General features: G+C 43.8%; 1 protein-coding gene and 1 pseudogene across 1 annotated transcript in view; both read right to left on the bottom strand.

The window, feature by feature from the left end:
- LOC126418910 (dehydrogenase/reductase SDR family member 11-like) overlaps positions 1–12,164 on the bottom strand; it is a 45,596-nt gene extending 33,432 nt beyond the window's left edge. Inside the window, exon 1 of the mRNA XM_050085932.1 lies at positions 12,005–12,164. Within this exon, the coding sequence (XP_049941889.1) occupies positions 12,005–12,136 (132 nt within the window). The 5' untranslated portion in view covers positions 12,137–12,164. The remainder of the gene's footprint in view (positions 1–12,004) is intronic.
- On the bottom strand, positions 7,637–7,754 carry LOC126420235 (5S ribosomal RNA; annotated as a pseudogene).
- Positions 12,165–14,370: the final 2,206 nt, after the last annotated feature.

Genomic DNA, 14,370 nt, shown 5'->3' with positions numbered 1-14,370 from the left:
TACTTGACTCACAGTAGGTCAGCAGGCCTGGTTGTTTCAATTTTGTACACAACTCTCAGGTTGGTTTAACAAAATCATTTTCACAGTGGGGAGGAAGCGCTTATTTTCGGTTCTTTTCTTTAGCAGAGATATGAAACCATTAACATGACTGGAGACAACTTCTGCTTTCCATCCGCTCTGAGGTAGATAATTCATACTGGTTAATCACAGCCAATTCTTGAGGAGAAGGGAAACTGATGTCTGAACTCGCAAGGTCTCTAGCGATTGGCTGAAGAGAACCCGGTGCTGATCCACTGTAGACCTCCATAAATGGAGGATGTCGTCCTAGAGCTGACCATAGATACCAGAGCTAAACTTATAACGTCCTTCAGCTGTCACTAGAGTCATACTCAGCCTGAGTCTTAGACCCATGGTAAGAATAAGCCGCATTTGCGAGAGTTGTGACGAGAGGACCGTGAAGTATTTCATTGTAAGCTAGAGTCATGATTTTCTAAAATTTATCCAAACAGTCGGTTAGTTGAAGTGATCATGTGTTTAGGCAAGGGTGCTAGTGCTTGCGTGGACGTTTCTGGGTCCTTTTCTTCGGTCTATTGAAAAATTCCACAATTATGGGGGTTCAGGTGGACAAAGCGAGTTGTATCATTTCATTCACAGTTCCAACAATTTGTGACAAGGTCTTACCGTGACTCATTTACAATCCAAGTGAATCTCCGTGCCCTGCAATGTTAATTGTTTTGTGTAGTGGAATCCAACTAATTCTTTTAGAAATAAACAACAGTTTAGTCAGACATTTCGTTTCATTTTGTGGAACGATGAAACCTCTTTCTGTTACCACATCTAAAGCTATGTCATACACCATTCATGTTTATTCGGCCACCCGTGTTTAAATTCAGATTCTTCTTAGTTCCCGTCGCGTAAATGTTTTCTTAATACTTTCACATGACCGTTTGGGAAGTGTCTGTTACTGTACTAGTCACTGGGGTCAGATCTTGTTAGCATATCAGGGGTAGGTTGAATGCTCAACTCTAGTCTCACATAACGCAAAATCTCAATTTGAGTTTGTCATAACCCAGAACATGAGGATTTGTTTTGGTTTCAGTATTACTACCAACCATTTCAGTGTTGTGATCTGCGGGTAAATGAAAGCTCTGGATAAACAATCACTTAAAATTCAAAACTAAACAGTAACGATTTTGAAATGGTTTACTGTCCCTATGTAAACAGTGGCAGTGGTCCAAAATGTGAGTGTATTGTAACGGCATGACATCAAAGTCTCTGCTTCCCCATAGTCTGCGCATGACTGAAATCTAAATCACTGTTAAACGGGAACAGACATCAGATAGAGAGCCTGACTGCGACAATAGGTAAGTTAGGAAAAGTTTTATTCTATTCTGTGACATACAGATGTTCTTAGCGTTGAACCTAAACTAATTAGGCACCAGATGATGGTCGAAAGTCCTTAACTCATAGTGCCATGACCATATAAGAGGTGAGACCAATTAATTAATACTGTTATGTGGCTAAGTGGGAGAATGAAGATGTAGTTGCATAAATTATTTACAGTGACACAAGTTTGCCACATTGTTTAGGAGTATATGTCATTTGGTTACTGGGTCTTCAAAAAAAAGTATTTCCGTTGATGCTGCTGTTTTTTGCTTGTTTCAGTGCAGATGAGTAACCAATAATCTGTTAACGTTCACTTGACGACTAACAGTAATGATCGTGAGAGTAAAGTTGAAACGTCCCCTTTGAACAATTTATACACGACTGTGCTTAACCTGACACACAATATTTTGTTAGCGCAACGCAATCTGACATTCAAAATTCCCTACAAAAGAATGGCCCTGACTAACATTAAACTATACCTTTCACAAATCACTTACCTCACAAAAATCTTCGCTGCTCAAGCTACTGCAATACAGCGAGCGCCACTACTGCCAGCTAAATAAAAGATTCAAACTACTGAAGGCACTAACTACTGATAGGGATAGTTAGCAAATGAAAGATATTAATAGAGAACAAACAATGTATTTACCTTGATATCATCATATATAAATATAGCAGTTCATGACAAATTTCAAAACTCCGCCATCTCTCTCTCCACATCCACCACTGCTGGCGGCTCACCTCCAACTGCGCAACGCTACGCGCTGTTCACATCCAGTTGCTGCTGCCCAACACTACAATGGCAGACAACAATGCAAACTAGCCACAGACTGCACACAGCACAGCCAGTGATTTTCATATTGAGCGCTACGTAACGTTGCCAATAAGAAAACATAAACAGCCTACTTACATAGAGAAAACATAAACAGCCTACTTCCATAGAGAAAACATAAACAGCCTACTTACAAAGTCAAACGTGTGAAATTGTGTGAGTGGAGTGGTGTCAGTGTGAACTGGGTGTGTCATTTAATACGAAAACTAACGCAGATGAAAGGTAGGAAGCTAAAGCAAATAATTAGTGACACATTCTACACTACTGTCACTAACCTCCACTCCCTTACGGACTTGATTACTGTTGACTAAAAAAGCGATCTCATGTACTTCTCTGGCAGCTTTAGTTTTTTTCATAGTTGTAATCAGCAGTCTGTGGATAACGAAACCTTCATTACTCTTCCGCAAGTCCTTTAATCTTTCCTATTGCTTGTAACATCAATCAAAATTAAAGTGATATTCTGGACATATTATGGTCTCGGAGAATCGGTTATCTGCGTTTCGGGAATCTCATCGTATATAACGACCAATCGGTGATTCGGTACGTGTTCTGGCCCACATGTGTATTCTTGCTCCCATATTCTTTCTTTGTGTTCTTCGCTCCCTCTCAAAGTATATGTCAATGCATTTTTACAAGTACAATTGCTGTAACTGTGGTGTCACCGCCAGACACCACATTTGCTAGGTGGTAGCCTTTAAATCGGCCGCGGTCCATTAGTATACGTCGGACCCGCGTGTCGCCACTGTCAGTGATTGCAGAATCGAGCGCCACCACACAGCAGGTCTAGTGAGACGTCCTAGCACTCACCCCAGTTGTGCAGACGACTTTGCTAGCGATGCTATACTGACAAACTACGCTCTCATTTGCCGAGACGATAGTTAGCATAGCCTTCAGCTACATCATTTGCTACGACCTAGCAAGGCGCCATTACCAGTTTATACTGAGGTTGTAATTATGTATCATCAAGAGCGATGTTCGCCAATTATGGATTAAAGTTCAGTATTCCAGAAGCTCTGTACTATTTTTGGCTACTATAATTCCTTGTCATTTTCCAGACTTCACGCCAGCCTGCGTGAGCTTAAACGCGTGCCTTTCGCCTTCCTCCAAACTCCGTGAATTGGCTCCTGCCAATTCACAACACATGGCGATGAGTGTAAAAACGGTCTTCTTCTTTATACTTGCTTAAATTACTTGTGTCATGGCATCGCCACAATCTCCAGATGTACTGTCCGACTTTTATCGCTTACAGAATCAGCAGACGCAGGCATTATTGGATGCCCTTAGACAGCTCGTCCAGGGTCAACGTGCAATGCACAATGATGCGGCAGCCGCCGCTCCACCGCTACCGCAGCCACAACACGCTATTGCACCACCTTTTCGTGCTTTTGATGTGGCACTGGAAAGCTGGACGGAGTGGTCACGCCAATTTGGATTCCATCTCGCCGCCTACAGAATTCGAGGTAACGAGCGGCAGCCTTTTTTGCTTTCTTGTGTCGGCGTGTCCACGTACCTTGTGATAGTGAAATTATTTCCCTGACGCGACGTAGCAACTCTGTCCTACGAAGAAATTTTGTCTGCATTAGATGCATATTTCAAAGAATCAGTCAATGTAGTTGCCAAACGGTATGCATTCTTTCATACCAAACGTATGGCCAGTCAGACTAATAGGGAGTGGGTTGCAACCTTGCAAGGCCTTACTAGGGATTGTGCTTTTGAGTGTGAATGTGGACTCCCTTATTCAGATACTATGGTACGTGATGCAATTGCACAGAACGTTTCTGATGTTTGTATACGGGAACAGATTTTGAAACTAGTCAATCCCTCCCTTCAACAAGTGATGGACATATTGGATAGGCAAGACACACTTGACTTTGCTCAGGAATCATTTGAAACTTCGCCAGCCGTGTGTCACATTAACCGGCCCACCGGGCGCGCTGCACGGAACAGTAAACAGCCCTCGCGCCCGTCCGCGCAGCTGATGCCACGCTCTCCACTACGTGTGCTGCGCAACCAAGCTAATGCAGTGCTAAAATCATGTCCGCGGTGTGCAACTAGACATTCGCGTGAGAACTGCCCATCACGCCAAGCTGTTTGCTTTTTCTGTAATAAAAAAGGACATGTTCAGAGTGTTTGTCAGAAAAAGCTTAGATCGGACACTCACAACGATTCCAGGCCCTTTGCTTCACGCCGGAATCGGAATCGAACTCAGAATACTCCGGCTCGTGAACCTTCGCCCATGGACATTCATGTAGTTAATTCCACTCTGCCCAGTGCCACTCTCTCTGACAGTAACTGTGTTCGTCCCACAAATAGTGTGCGTCGACATCGCCGGAAATCCCGTCAAGTTGCAAGTGATTCTGTACCAGTGTCAGTTCACGTTGCACGAGACAGTCGCTCTTGTCGTCAGCAGGACAATAAACTTTTTGTAGACTTGGACATTCATGGCAACGTGATACCATTCCAGCTCGATACTTGACCTGCAGTTTCATTGATCAATAAGGACACATAGAAACAACTGGGCACACCTCCATTGTGTGCCGCAAATGTTAAGTTAAATAGTTATTCAGCACAAGCTATCCCTGTATTAGGACAGTGCAGCCTTCTTGCGACATACAAGGGACAAACAAAACTTGTGTCATTTTACGTCCTTCGTTCTTCTTCTGCTGTGAACTTGTTTGGTTTAGATTTATTTCAGTTGTTTAACTTGTCTATAGTCAATGAGGTCCTATCAGTGAACCAGACTGTGCCTTCAGCCAGTGTTTCTCGTCTCTGTGAAGAGTTTGCAGACATTTTTGCGCCGAGCCTTGGTTGCGCTCAGAAGTATAAAGCACATTTGGAACTGAAAGTAAACGCGCAACCAAAATTTTTCAGAGCGCGCAAAATTCCCCACGCATTGCGTGATGAGGTCGCAAGAACATTGAACGATTTGGAATCACAAGGTGTGATTGAACATGTGCAGGCTTCTTTCTGGGCCTCACCCTTAGTAATATTGCCAAAACCTTCCGGAAAATTGAGACTTTGTGTGGACTTCAAGGCTACAGTGAATCCACAACTAGTGATTGCAACTTTTCCCTTACCCTGCCCGGAAGATCTTTTTGACAAACTGTGCCCGGGTAAATATTTTTCGAAGTTGGACCTCGCAGATGCGTACTTGCAAATACCGGTGGACGAAGACTCCCAGCGCGTTTTGGTGGTTAACACGCATCTTGGTTTGTATCGATTCAAAAGACTGTGCATCTGCCCCTGCATTGTTTCAGCAATATCTGCAAACCGTTTGTGCCTTGGTCCCTACTGCAGCAAACTATCTGGACGATATTGTGATCTCCGGAAAGACGGAAGAAGAACATTTAGCCAATCTCAGAACATTATTTCAGGTCTTGCGACAAAATGGTCTTTGCTTGCGGAAGGACAAATGTGTGTTTTTTGCTCGTGACTTACCCTATCTAGAGTAATAATTTTTAAAATATTACTGTTTAAACAACCTTTTTTCGCTTACAAATGTAGCTCCTTGTTGTTTCTTCCTGTCTGATAGCTTGACCTATGAACCGCTAATGTCGACGTGACATCCGACCGGGAAATATGGCCACCTACTCCTCCGGAGAAGTGGCCAAGTTTACCACTTTCCCAATACTTTAACTTTAATCGGTTCACCTCACTGGGAGGTACTTACTTCGATGTATCGCAAACAGTACTATAGACTGATTTCTAAATCCTTTTATACACAAAGATATATTTCTATCCCTTCGAGACGATTTTGAAATGATTAATTATATTTAGTGTTCTGGCCTATCGACAAGTGCCGGCATGAAGGTGAAAAACGCAAGAGCAGAGAGGCCACAGTACACTAACTAGGACGTCACCACGACAGGAGCGGCAACTATACGAAGAGAATATAAGCGCCGCTCCTGCTGAAACCTCCCCTTAGAAAAATTATGAATGACTGTGCTGGTAAACTTCTACGTTATTTGATTTTCAGACTGCTGAGCGAAACTGAACGTACTCAGGCAGTTCTCTCTTTACTTATTCTGATCATCACTAAACTGACACACAATACTATTTTAGCGCAACGCAGTCTGACTTTCAATAATCCCTACAAAAGAATGGCCCTGACTAACAATAACCTATACCTTTCATGAATCACTTGCCTCACAAAAATCTTCGTTACTCGAACTACTGCAATACGACGAGCGCCAATACTGCGGGCAAAATAAAAGATTCTAACTACTGAAGGCACTAACTACTGATAGGCATAGTTAGCAAAGGAAAGATTTTGATAGAGAACAAACAATGTATTTACCTTAATAGGGTTCAAAAGTCATCATATATGAGTTCATGACATCGAGTTTTACAAATTTCCTTTTTCTGACGGACACCCGTCCAGATCGCCCGTTCTCAAAACTCTGGCATCTCTCTCCCAACATCAACCACTGCTGGCAGCTCACCAACTGCACAACGCTACGCACTGTTCACATCCAACTGCCCAACACTACACAAGCGAATATTCCAACAATGAGTCCAACCAGCCACAGACTGCACACAACACAGTCAGCGATTTTCATACAGGGCACTACGTTGCGTTACCAACATAGAAACCTAAACAGCCTACGTACACTCCCAGCCTCGGCTGGACGGTAGTAGGACGGCACTAGCAGGCCCGGAGTAGAAGAGCTGTCATCCTAACTGTTATAGTGAGACTTGTGCCTTATATTAATTGCTTATGTGGACAGTGTATGTAGCAAAGGACACTGATTGCGTGTCGCCAGTCGCTTGCGACACAGAAGTAAAATACCTGAAATTACATCCTGCAATGGAGATTAATAAAACAATTGTGCCAAAGGCCTATAGGCCTATAGGCGAAATACTGATGCTAAGCTGTGTTCACATCGACCCTGTGTCCATAATCATGTTATATAAATGGAGATGACGTTTTAACTGCTGACGACGCCTTTGGCACAATTGTTTTATTAATCTCCATTACAGGATGTAATGAAGGTATATTTAGATATATCGAAACCGTGGTCAAGAATTTTAACAAATCTTTATCCTGCAACTGTCATCATTTACCGTGAAGGATTTCAACAGTTGCTTGTTCAGCCATGTTTAAAATCTTGTCAATCTACTTTACTGTAATAAAAACTATTAATATGATTTGCTTGAATTGTTGTGTAGCTATCCCAGAAGGCAGCATCCTTTAGGCACTGACATATCAGAGTCCGAACAGGTCTTGGAAGACTCAGCGGGACCGACCGACCACCGTGTCATCCTCAGACCACAGGCATCACTGGAGGCAGCTATCGTGGGGCATATGGTCAGCACACCGCTCTCCCGGCCGTATGTCGGTTTACAAGACCGGAGCCACTATACTTCTCAATCAAGAAGCTCCTCAGTTTGCCTCACAAGGGCTGAGTGCACCCCGCTTGCCAACAGCTTTCGGCAGTCCGGATGGTCACCCATCGAAGTGCTAGCCCAGCCCGACAGCCCTTAACTTCGGTGATCTGACGGGAACCAGTGTTGCCACTGTGGCAAGGCCGTTGGCTACAGAAATGAAAGAAAAGTAAAAAAAAAAAAAAGGTTTTATTTCTACTAGTACAATTGCCAACCTTCTATTACGACGTTTTAAAAAAAGTAAATAAATAAAAATATATAAAAAATACCGAGACAACTGGGAGTAGGATTCGCTTTCTGAGGGTTCAATATAAACTTAATTATGTATACAGATAGTAAAAATAATTCCATGTTGCTCAGTGGTGGGTTCCAAGTCTTTCTACTCGACACCACTTCGGTGACTTGCGTATCCTTAAGCCATCCCAGTTATGCAAATGGGGAAAGGAGACCTACTGTTTAATTTGGAATCCTAACCACGTGTTATTTCCGCCGACTGCTCCCATCGTTGAGAGGTGAAGACTAGGTTAAAACGAAGACAAAGAAGTCCATGGACCAAGCGAGATTCGGAACCACGACCTCTTGGTTTGCAGGCACACAATTTGCCAATAGACCCTCAGGATCGATATGTACCGTATGAACACGGTTTATCTATAGGTTCTGATAAGTGTCAAAACATACAACACAAATGGTCGTATTTTTTGACTGCATTTACACTACTGGCCATTAAAATTGCTACACCACGAAGATGACGTGCTACAGACGCGATATTTAATCGACAGGAAGAAGATGCTCCGATACGAAAATGATTAGCTTTTCAGAGCATTCACACAAGGTTGGCGCCGGTTGCGACATCTACAACGTGCTGACATGACGAAAGTTTCCAACTGATTTCTCATATACAAACAGCAGTTGACCGGCGTTGCCTGGTAAAACGTTGTTGTGACGCCTCGTGTAAGGAGGAGGAATTCGACCCATCACGTTTCCGACTTTGATAAAGGAGGGATTGTAGCCTGTCGCGATTGCGGTTTATCGTATCGTGACGTTGCTGCTTGCGTTGGTCGAGATCCAATGACTGTTAGCAGAATATGGAATCGGTGGGTTAAGGAGCGTAATACGGAACGCCGTACTGGATCCCAATGACTTCGTATCACTAGCAGTCGGGATGACAGGCATCTTATCCGCATGGCTGTAACGGATCGTGCAGTCACGTCTCGATCCCTGAGTCAACAGATGGGGACGTTTGCAAGACAACAAACATCTGCACGAACAGTTCGACGACGTTTGCAGCAGCATGGACTATCAGCTAGGAGACCATGGCTGCGGTTACCCTTGACGCTGCATCACAGACAGGAGCGCCTGCGATGGTGTACTCAACGACGAACCTGGGTGCACGAATGACAAAACGTCATTTTTTCGGATGAATCCAGGTTCCGTTTACAGCATCACGATGGTCGCATCCGTGTTTGGCGACATCGCGGTGAACGCACATTGGAAGCGTGTATTCGTCATCGCCATACTGGCGTATCACCTGGCGTGATGGTATGGGGAGCCACTGGTTACAAGTCTCGGTCACCTCTTGTTCGTATTGACGGCACTTTGAACAATGGACGTTACATTTCAGATGTGTCACGATCCGTGGCTCTACCCTTCATTCGATCCCTACGAAACCCTACGTTTCAGCAGGATAATGCACGACCGCATGTTGCAGGTCCTGTACGGGCCTTTCTGGATACAGCAAATGTTCGACTGCTGCCCCGGCCAGCACACTCTCCAGATCTCTCTCCAACTGAAAACGTCTGGTCAATGGTGACCGAGCAACTGGCTTATCACAATACGCCAGTCACTACTCTTGATGAACTGTGGTATCGTGTTGAAGCTGCATGGGCAGCTGTACCTGTACACGCCATCCAAGCTCTGTTTGACTCAATGCCCAGGCGTATCAAGGTCGTTATTACGGCCAGAGGTGGTTGTTCTGGGTACTGATTTGTCAGGATCTATGCATCCAAATTGCGTGAAAATGTAATCACATGTCAGTTCTAGTGCAATATATTTGTCCAATGAATACCCGTGTATCATCTGCATGTCTTCTTGGTGTAGCAATTTTAATGGCCAGTAGTGTACTTAGAAACTTAAATTATTTACGCCGCCAAGGGACTGTGGACCTTAATATTTGATATGAATTCGAATTTGGTATCTCTACTCGTTACTGACAAAAAAGGAGCTTAGCAGTGTGACAGACAGACAGATGGACGGATAACAAAGTGGTCCAACAAGGCAGTGGTTCCCAACTTGGGGGTAATTACTCCCGAAAGGGGGTGATACGAGTTTTATGAGTGGTAAAAACAAAAGGGCTTGATTTGTTCAGGAAACTAAATTATTTGTAAAAGATAATTAATATTTCGTAAAAGTATTATACTGCAACAATAATTTTTTTGTTCAAAAACTAGCATTAACGCGTGACACAGTGTGGTTGAGGTGACAGTTTGTGAAATAAATATATGCCCAACAAATTCTTCACTTTGTCTACACACATACTGTGTACTTCTTACTTTGCATGTACGACAGTAAAATGAGACACATATGTCACATATGCTTAGATATCCCATGAAAATGCCTTCCTCGATCAGTAGGTATTTCTCGCACTGTAGTAGAAATTGGTTCATTATTCACTTCCCAACAAATAAAACAAATGAACTGAAAGCACTACACAATAGTAACTATATAGGTAGATTGCCGGTGGACTTACTCAGTATATTTATTACTGTTCTTATTATTATTGTTATTAGTGGCATTGGTCAGGCAGTCTGAAGTCTGCCAATTCAGAAGTGAGGACAAGATGTAGAACTGAACGACGATGGATAAGACCTCTTCATCGGTATGCTAAATCCTAATTTTTAATCCAACTACTCTCATCCTCAGGGGCACAGATTTATTTGTTTCAAACTGTAAGCAGTAGATGACCCAACAGTCTTTGTCCAATTGTGGTAAAGGTGTTTAACCGTCAAGAGGTCGGTAGTTCAATGAAAAATAAAGCACAATATAAGGAACATCACCCTGATACAAGAAAACCAAGGGTTAACATGTAGTAGGCGGTCACTGTGGACATCGTGTTGTCACGACGATGTTAATCGTTAGTTTTCCTGTATCTGGATGATGTTCCCTATATTCTGCTATATTTTTGATTAGACTAACGACGTAATGACAGCTAAACAATTTTATCACAGTTGGACAAAGTATGCAGCCGGCTGCTGTGGCCGAGCGGTTCTAGGCGTTTCAGTCCGGAACCGCGTGACTGCTACGGTCGGAGGTTCGAATCCTGCCTCGGGCATGGATGTGTGTGATGTCCTTAGGTTAGTTACGTTTAAGTAGTTCTAAGTTCTAGGGGACTGATGACCTCATATGTTAAGTCCCATAGTGCTCAGCGCCATTTGAACCATTTTTGATCAGAAATAAACTAATTTACGCATTTTAACCTGTTCGATTTGAAGTGGGGACTCAGGTTGTGGTGCAGCAAGTGTCGCTAGAGAGGGGAGTGACGGAGCCCAAGTATTCATCGTAAGAAGTATCTACCCGAAATGGGCGTAGTTAGGTTTCTTTCCTGTGAAGGAGTTGTTAGAAGGCACGATGCAGGGCGAATTGCTGCATCATTCCATAAAAAGAAAAGGTTGTTAGACATTAGCAACACCAGTTGCCTCTCACTCTTTAGTTCGTCGTTATTACGCCTACAAAACCTAGCAAAAACTAAGTATCACTTATCCTTCGTCGTTTTAAAAATAAAAGTATTCAAAGAAAACATTTCTTTTCTTTTTAAAGTTTAGTTGAGCGCTAATGTTAGTGCAGGTTCTGTATAGGCGTGGGTGTGCTAACTAATAACTGAATGCACTCACAAAGGATCTGAAACACTACTATAAGTTTGCGTTTCTACCAGTTCATGTACGGAACCACAAAATTGAGCAATGACGAACTGAGTGTACAAAATCAGATTTCGTTATCAAAAAAATATTCGCAGGTAAGCCCAGCAGCAAAGGTTCAGTGTAGTGGTCTGTAGATCCTGAACAGGACCCAGACTGTATAAAATTCTTCCTCTTTTTGTTTGGTCACGTTTGCCGAGAAAAGAGGCGCCGCATTTTCTGTTGGTGCCCTTGGGGTACACGCCTGGGCCTACCTGGCTCTGGGGACACGGCAGCAGACGTACCTGCGCCGGCCGCGGTGGCCGAGCGGTTCTAGGCGCTTCAGTCCGGAACAGCGCGACAGCTACGGTCGCAGGTTCGAATCCTGCCTCGGACATGGATGTGTGTGATGTCCTTAGGTTAGTTTAAGTAGCTTAAGTTCTAGGGGACTGATGACCTCAGATGTTAAGTCCCTTAGTGCTCAGAGCCATTTGGACCATTTTGAACGTACCTGCACCCTGGCGCGCCTTCTGGCGACGCCCACGACGTTGACGCCGTGCCGGAGCAACGCCTGCGTGATGGCGGCGCCTATGCCTGCCCCGGCGCCGGTCACCAGCGCAACACGTCCCTTGTACAGTGCCATCTCGGACCACGCTGGCTGGCTCTGACTACGGCAGTGGTCTAGCGCAGCCGTACTTTAATACTCCGTCCGCGATCTGCTTTTTCTTTTTTCTTGTCGCTCTCTCTGAAGTCCGGCGGTCGCAAGAGAGATAACCCCGGGCTGTGCACTGCCGGACGTGCGGCGTGACATTGGTCAATTGGTCATCTGACGACACCCGCCATAGAAAACGCTGAGTCAGCCGAGACGTCAGTTCTGGAACACGTCTCTCCGTGAAACCAAGAATCACGCAGAGAGGGATGCAGTTTATAGAAGTAGGTGTACAAAATTTCGTAAATCTAGCCTTGATACCACTCCGTCTTCAGGCCACAAGTGGCCCAACGGGATCATCCGACCGCCTTGCCATCCTCAATGAGGATGCGGATAGGAGGGGCTTGTCGTCAGCACACCTCCGCTCTCCCGGTCGTTATGATGGTTTTCTTTGACCGGAGCCGCTGCTGTTCGGTCGAGTGGCTCCTTAGTTGGCATGACGAGGCTGAGTGCACCCCGAAAAATGGCAACAGCTCATGGCGGCTCGGATGGTCGCCCATCCAAGTGCCGGCCACGCCCGACAGCTCTTAACTTCGGTGATCTGTCGGGAACCGATGCATCCACTGCGGCAAGGCCGTTGCCCTAGCCTTGGTAGATTTTGAGAAAAAAGTTTTTTTTTGAGTCATCACTCTTCTTACTGGTATGATACGGCCCAGCACGAATTCCTGTTACAGGCCACATGCCCTGTGGATGCACACTATGTGTTTCTACTGCAGAGGTATCCAATGCCTTCTGCTTCCTCATGTCGTTGACCATTGCTAATTCCCCCCTTCTTTAAGGGTAGTTTCCCACTCCAAGGACAAGATAGTGCCCTGAACCTCTGTCCGCTCCTCCGCCCTCTTTGGCAAGGTCCTTGGCAGAAAGACACGGACTTATTATGCCGGAAGTCTTCGGCCGCCAGTGCTGATTATTAATCAAATTTTAAGCGCTGGCTGGTTCGGAATCCGGGCCGAGGCCGTTCTGATTTGTAATCGAACACGTTAACCCCCCCGTTTTTTTAGTTTCATTTTGTTCCTAACTGTTCGTTGTATTTGCTCGGGGTGGACATCCCATGACAACCGTTAATGTTCATCGTTGATCCATTCCTCAAGTTTTTGTCACAGAGGGCAGATAACCCTCTGACCGAACATGCTGATCTGCCGTCCCGACAGACCTAGACCACGGCTGCATCCACGACAGAAAAATGCGCATAATCTTTAAGATACATCATTATCAACAAATTATTTTATTTCAGCTCTCATTCCCTAACCAACATTCTGGAAAGCGATTGCGTCACTTGGCGTAAAATACGCAAATGCCCTCATCAGAATAGCAGTTCCTGGACTATGCACACGACCCACAATTCGGCTGTTAGCTACTGATTCTCCTGAAACAAGGGATGCGTACAATTATTCTTTAAGGCACTATCGGCAGCTTTCACTAATTCTGTTTCATCGTTAAGGGGAATGTTCATGACAAATACACACTATTTTAAGGATGCACCAAATCCACAGTTTTAAAGATACCGAAGGGAAATTTTGTACCATGCTTTACACGAAATTAACACATTTACTGTTACCGTCCTTGGATTTTATATCTTTAATTTACATATGGAATTTGAAAGCCTGATTTTTAAAAAATTATATATATATATATATATATATATATATATATATATATATATATATATATATATATATATATATATATATATATATACACGTTTTTCTCATAAAGTATTGAGGAGATTTGCACAAAATTTTCTCTGTTTAATCCCTTTCCATATATTAAGCTTCTCTCGTGAGAGTTTTTGAACATACGGGAGAGTTTTAATAATTTTTTAATTAGAATTCTTTGCCCCAAATCTCAGCTTACACTCAGAGTTTCAAAATTTACTCTTGAGAAAACATTTATTAGCTTTATAGAAATAAGCGTGGAAAATTTCATAAATCTAGCCTTCATAGGTTCTGAGAAAAAGGTACATAAACTCTCATTGTAATTTAAGCTTCAAACACAACATTTTTTCTTATGTCACCTCTTCAGGCGCGCCAGATTTATTCTCAGGGTCCTCTTTCACTTCAAGGCTTTTCTTCTGTTTTTTTTTCTGCCCTCTTTTCTTTACCAGGTCTTCAACTGATGGTTCAAAAATGGTTCAAATGGCTCTGTGCACTATGGGACTCAACTGCTGA

Source organism: Schistocerca serialis, chromosome 9, assembly GCF_023864345.2.
Source record: "Schistocerca serialis cubense isolate TAMUIC-IGC-003099 chromosome 9, iqSchSeri2.2, whole genome shotgun sequence".
Taxonomy (NCBI): Eukaryota; Metazoa; Arthropoda; class Insecta; order Orthoptera; family Acrididae; genus Schistocerca; species Schistocerca serialis.
Note: the sequence above shows the minus strand (reverse complement) of the source record. Positions and strands in the feature narration are given on the sequence as shown.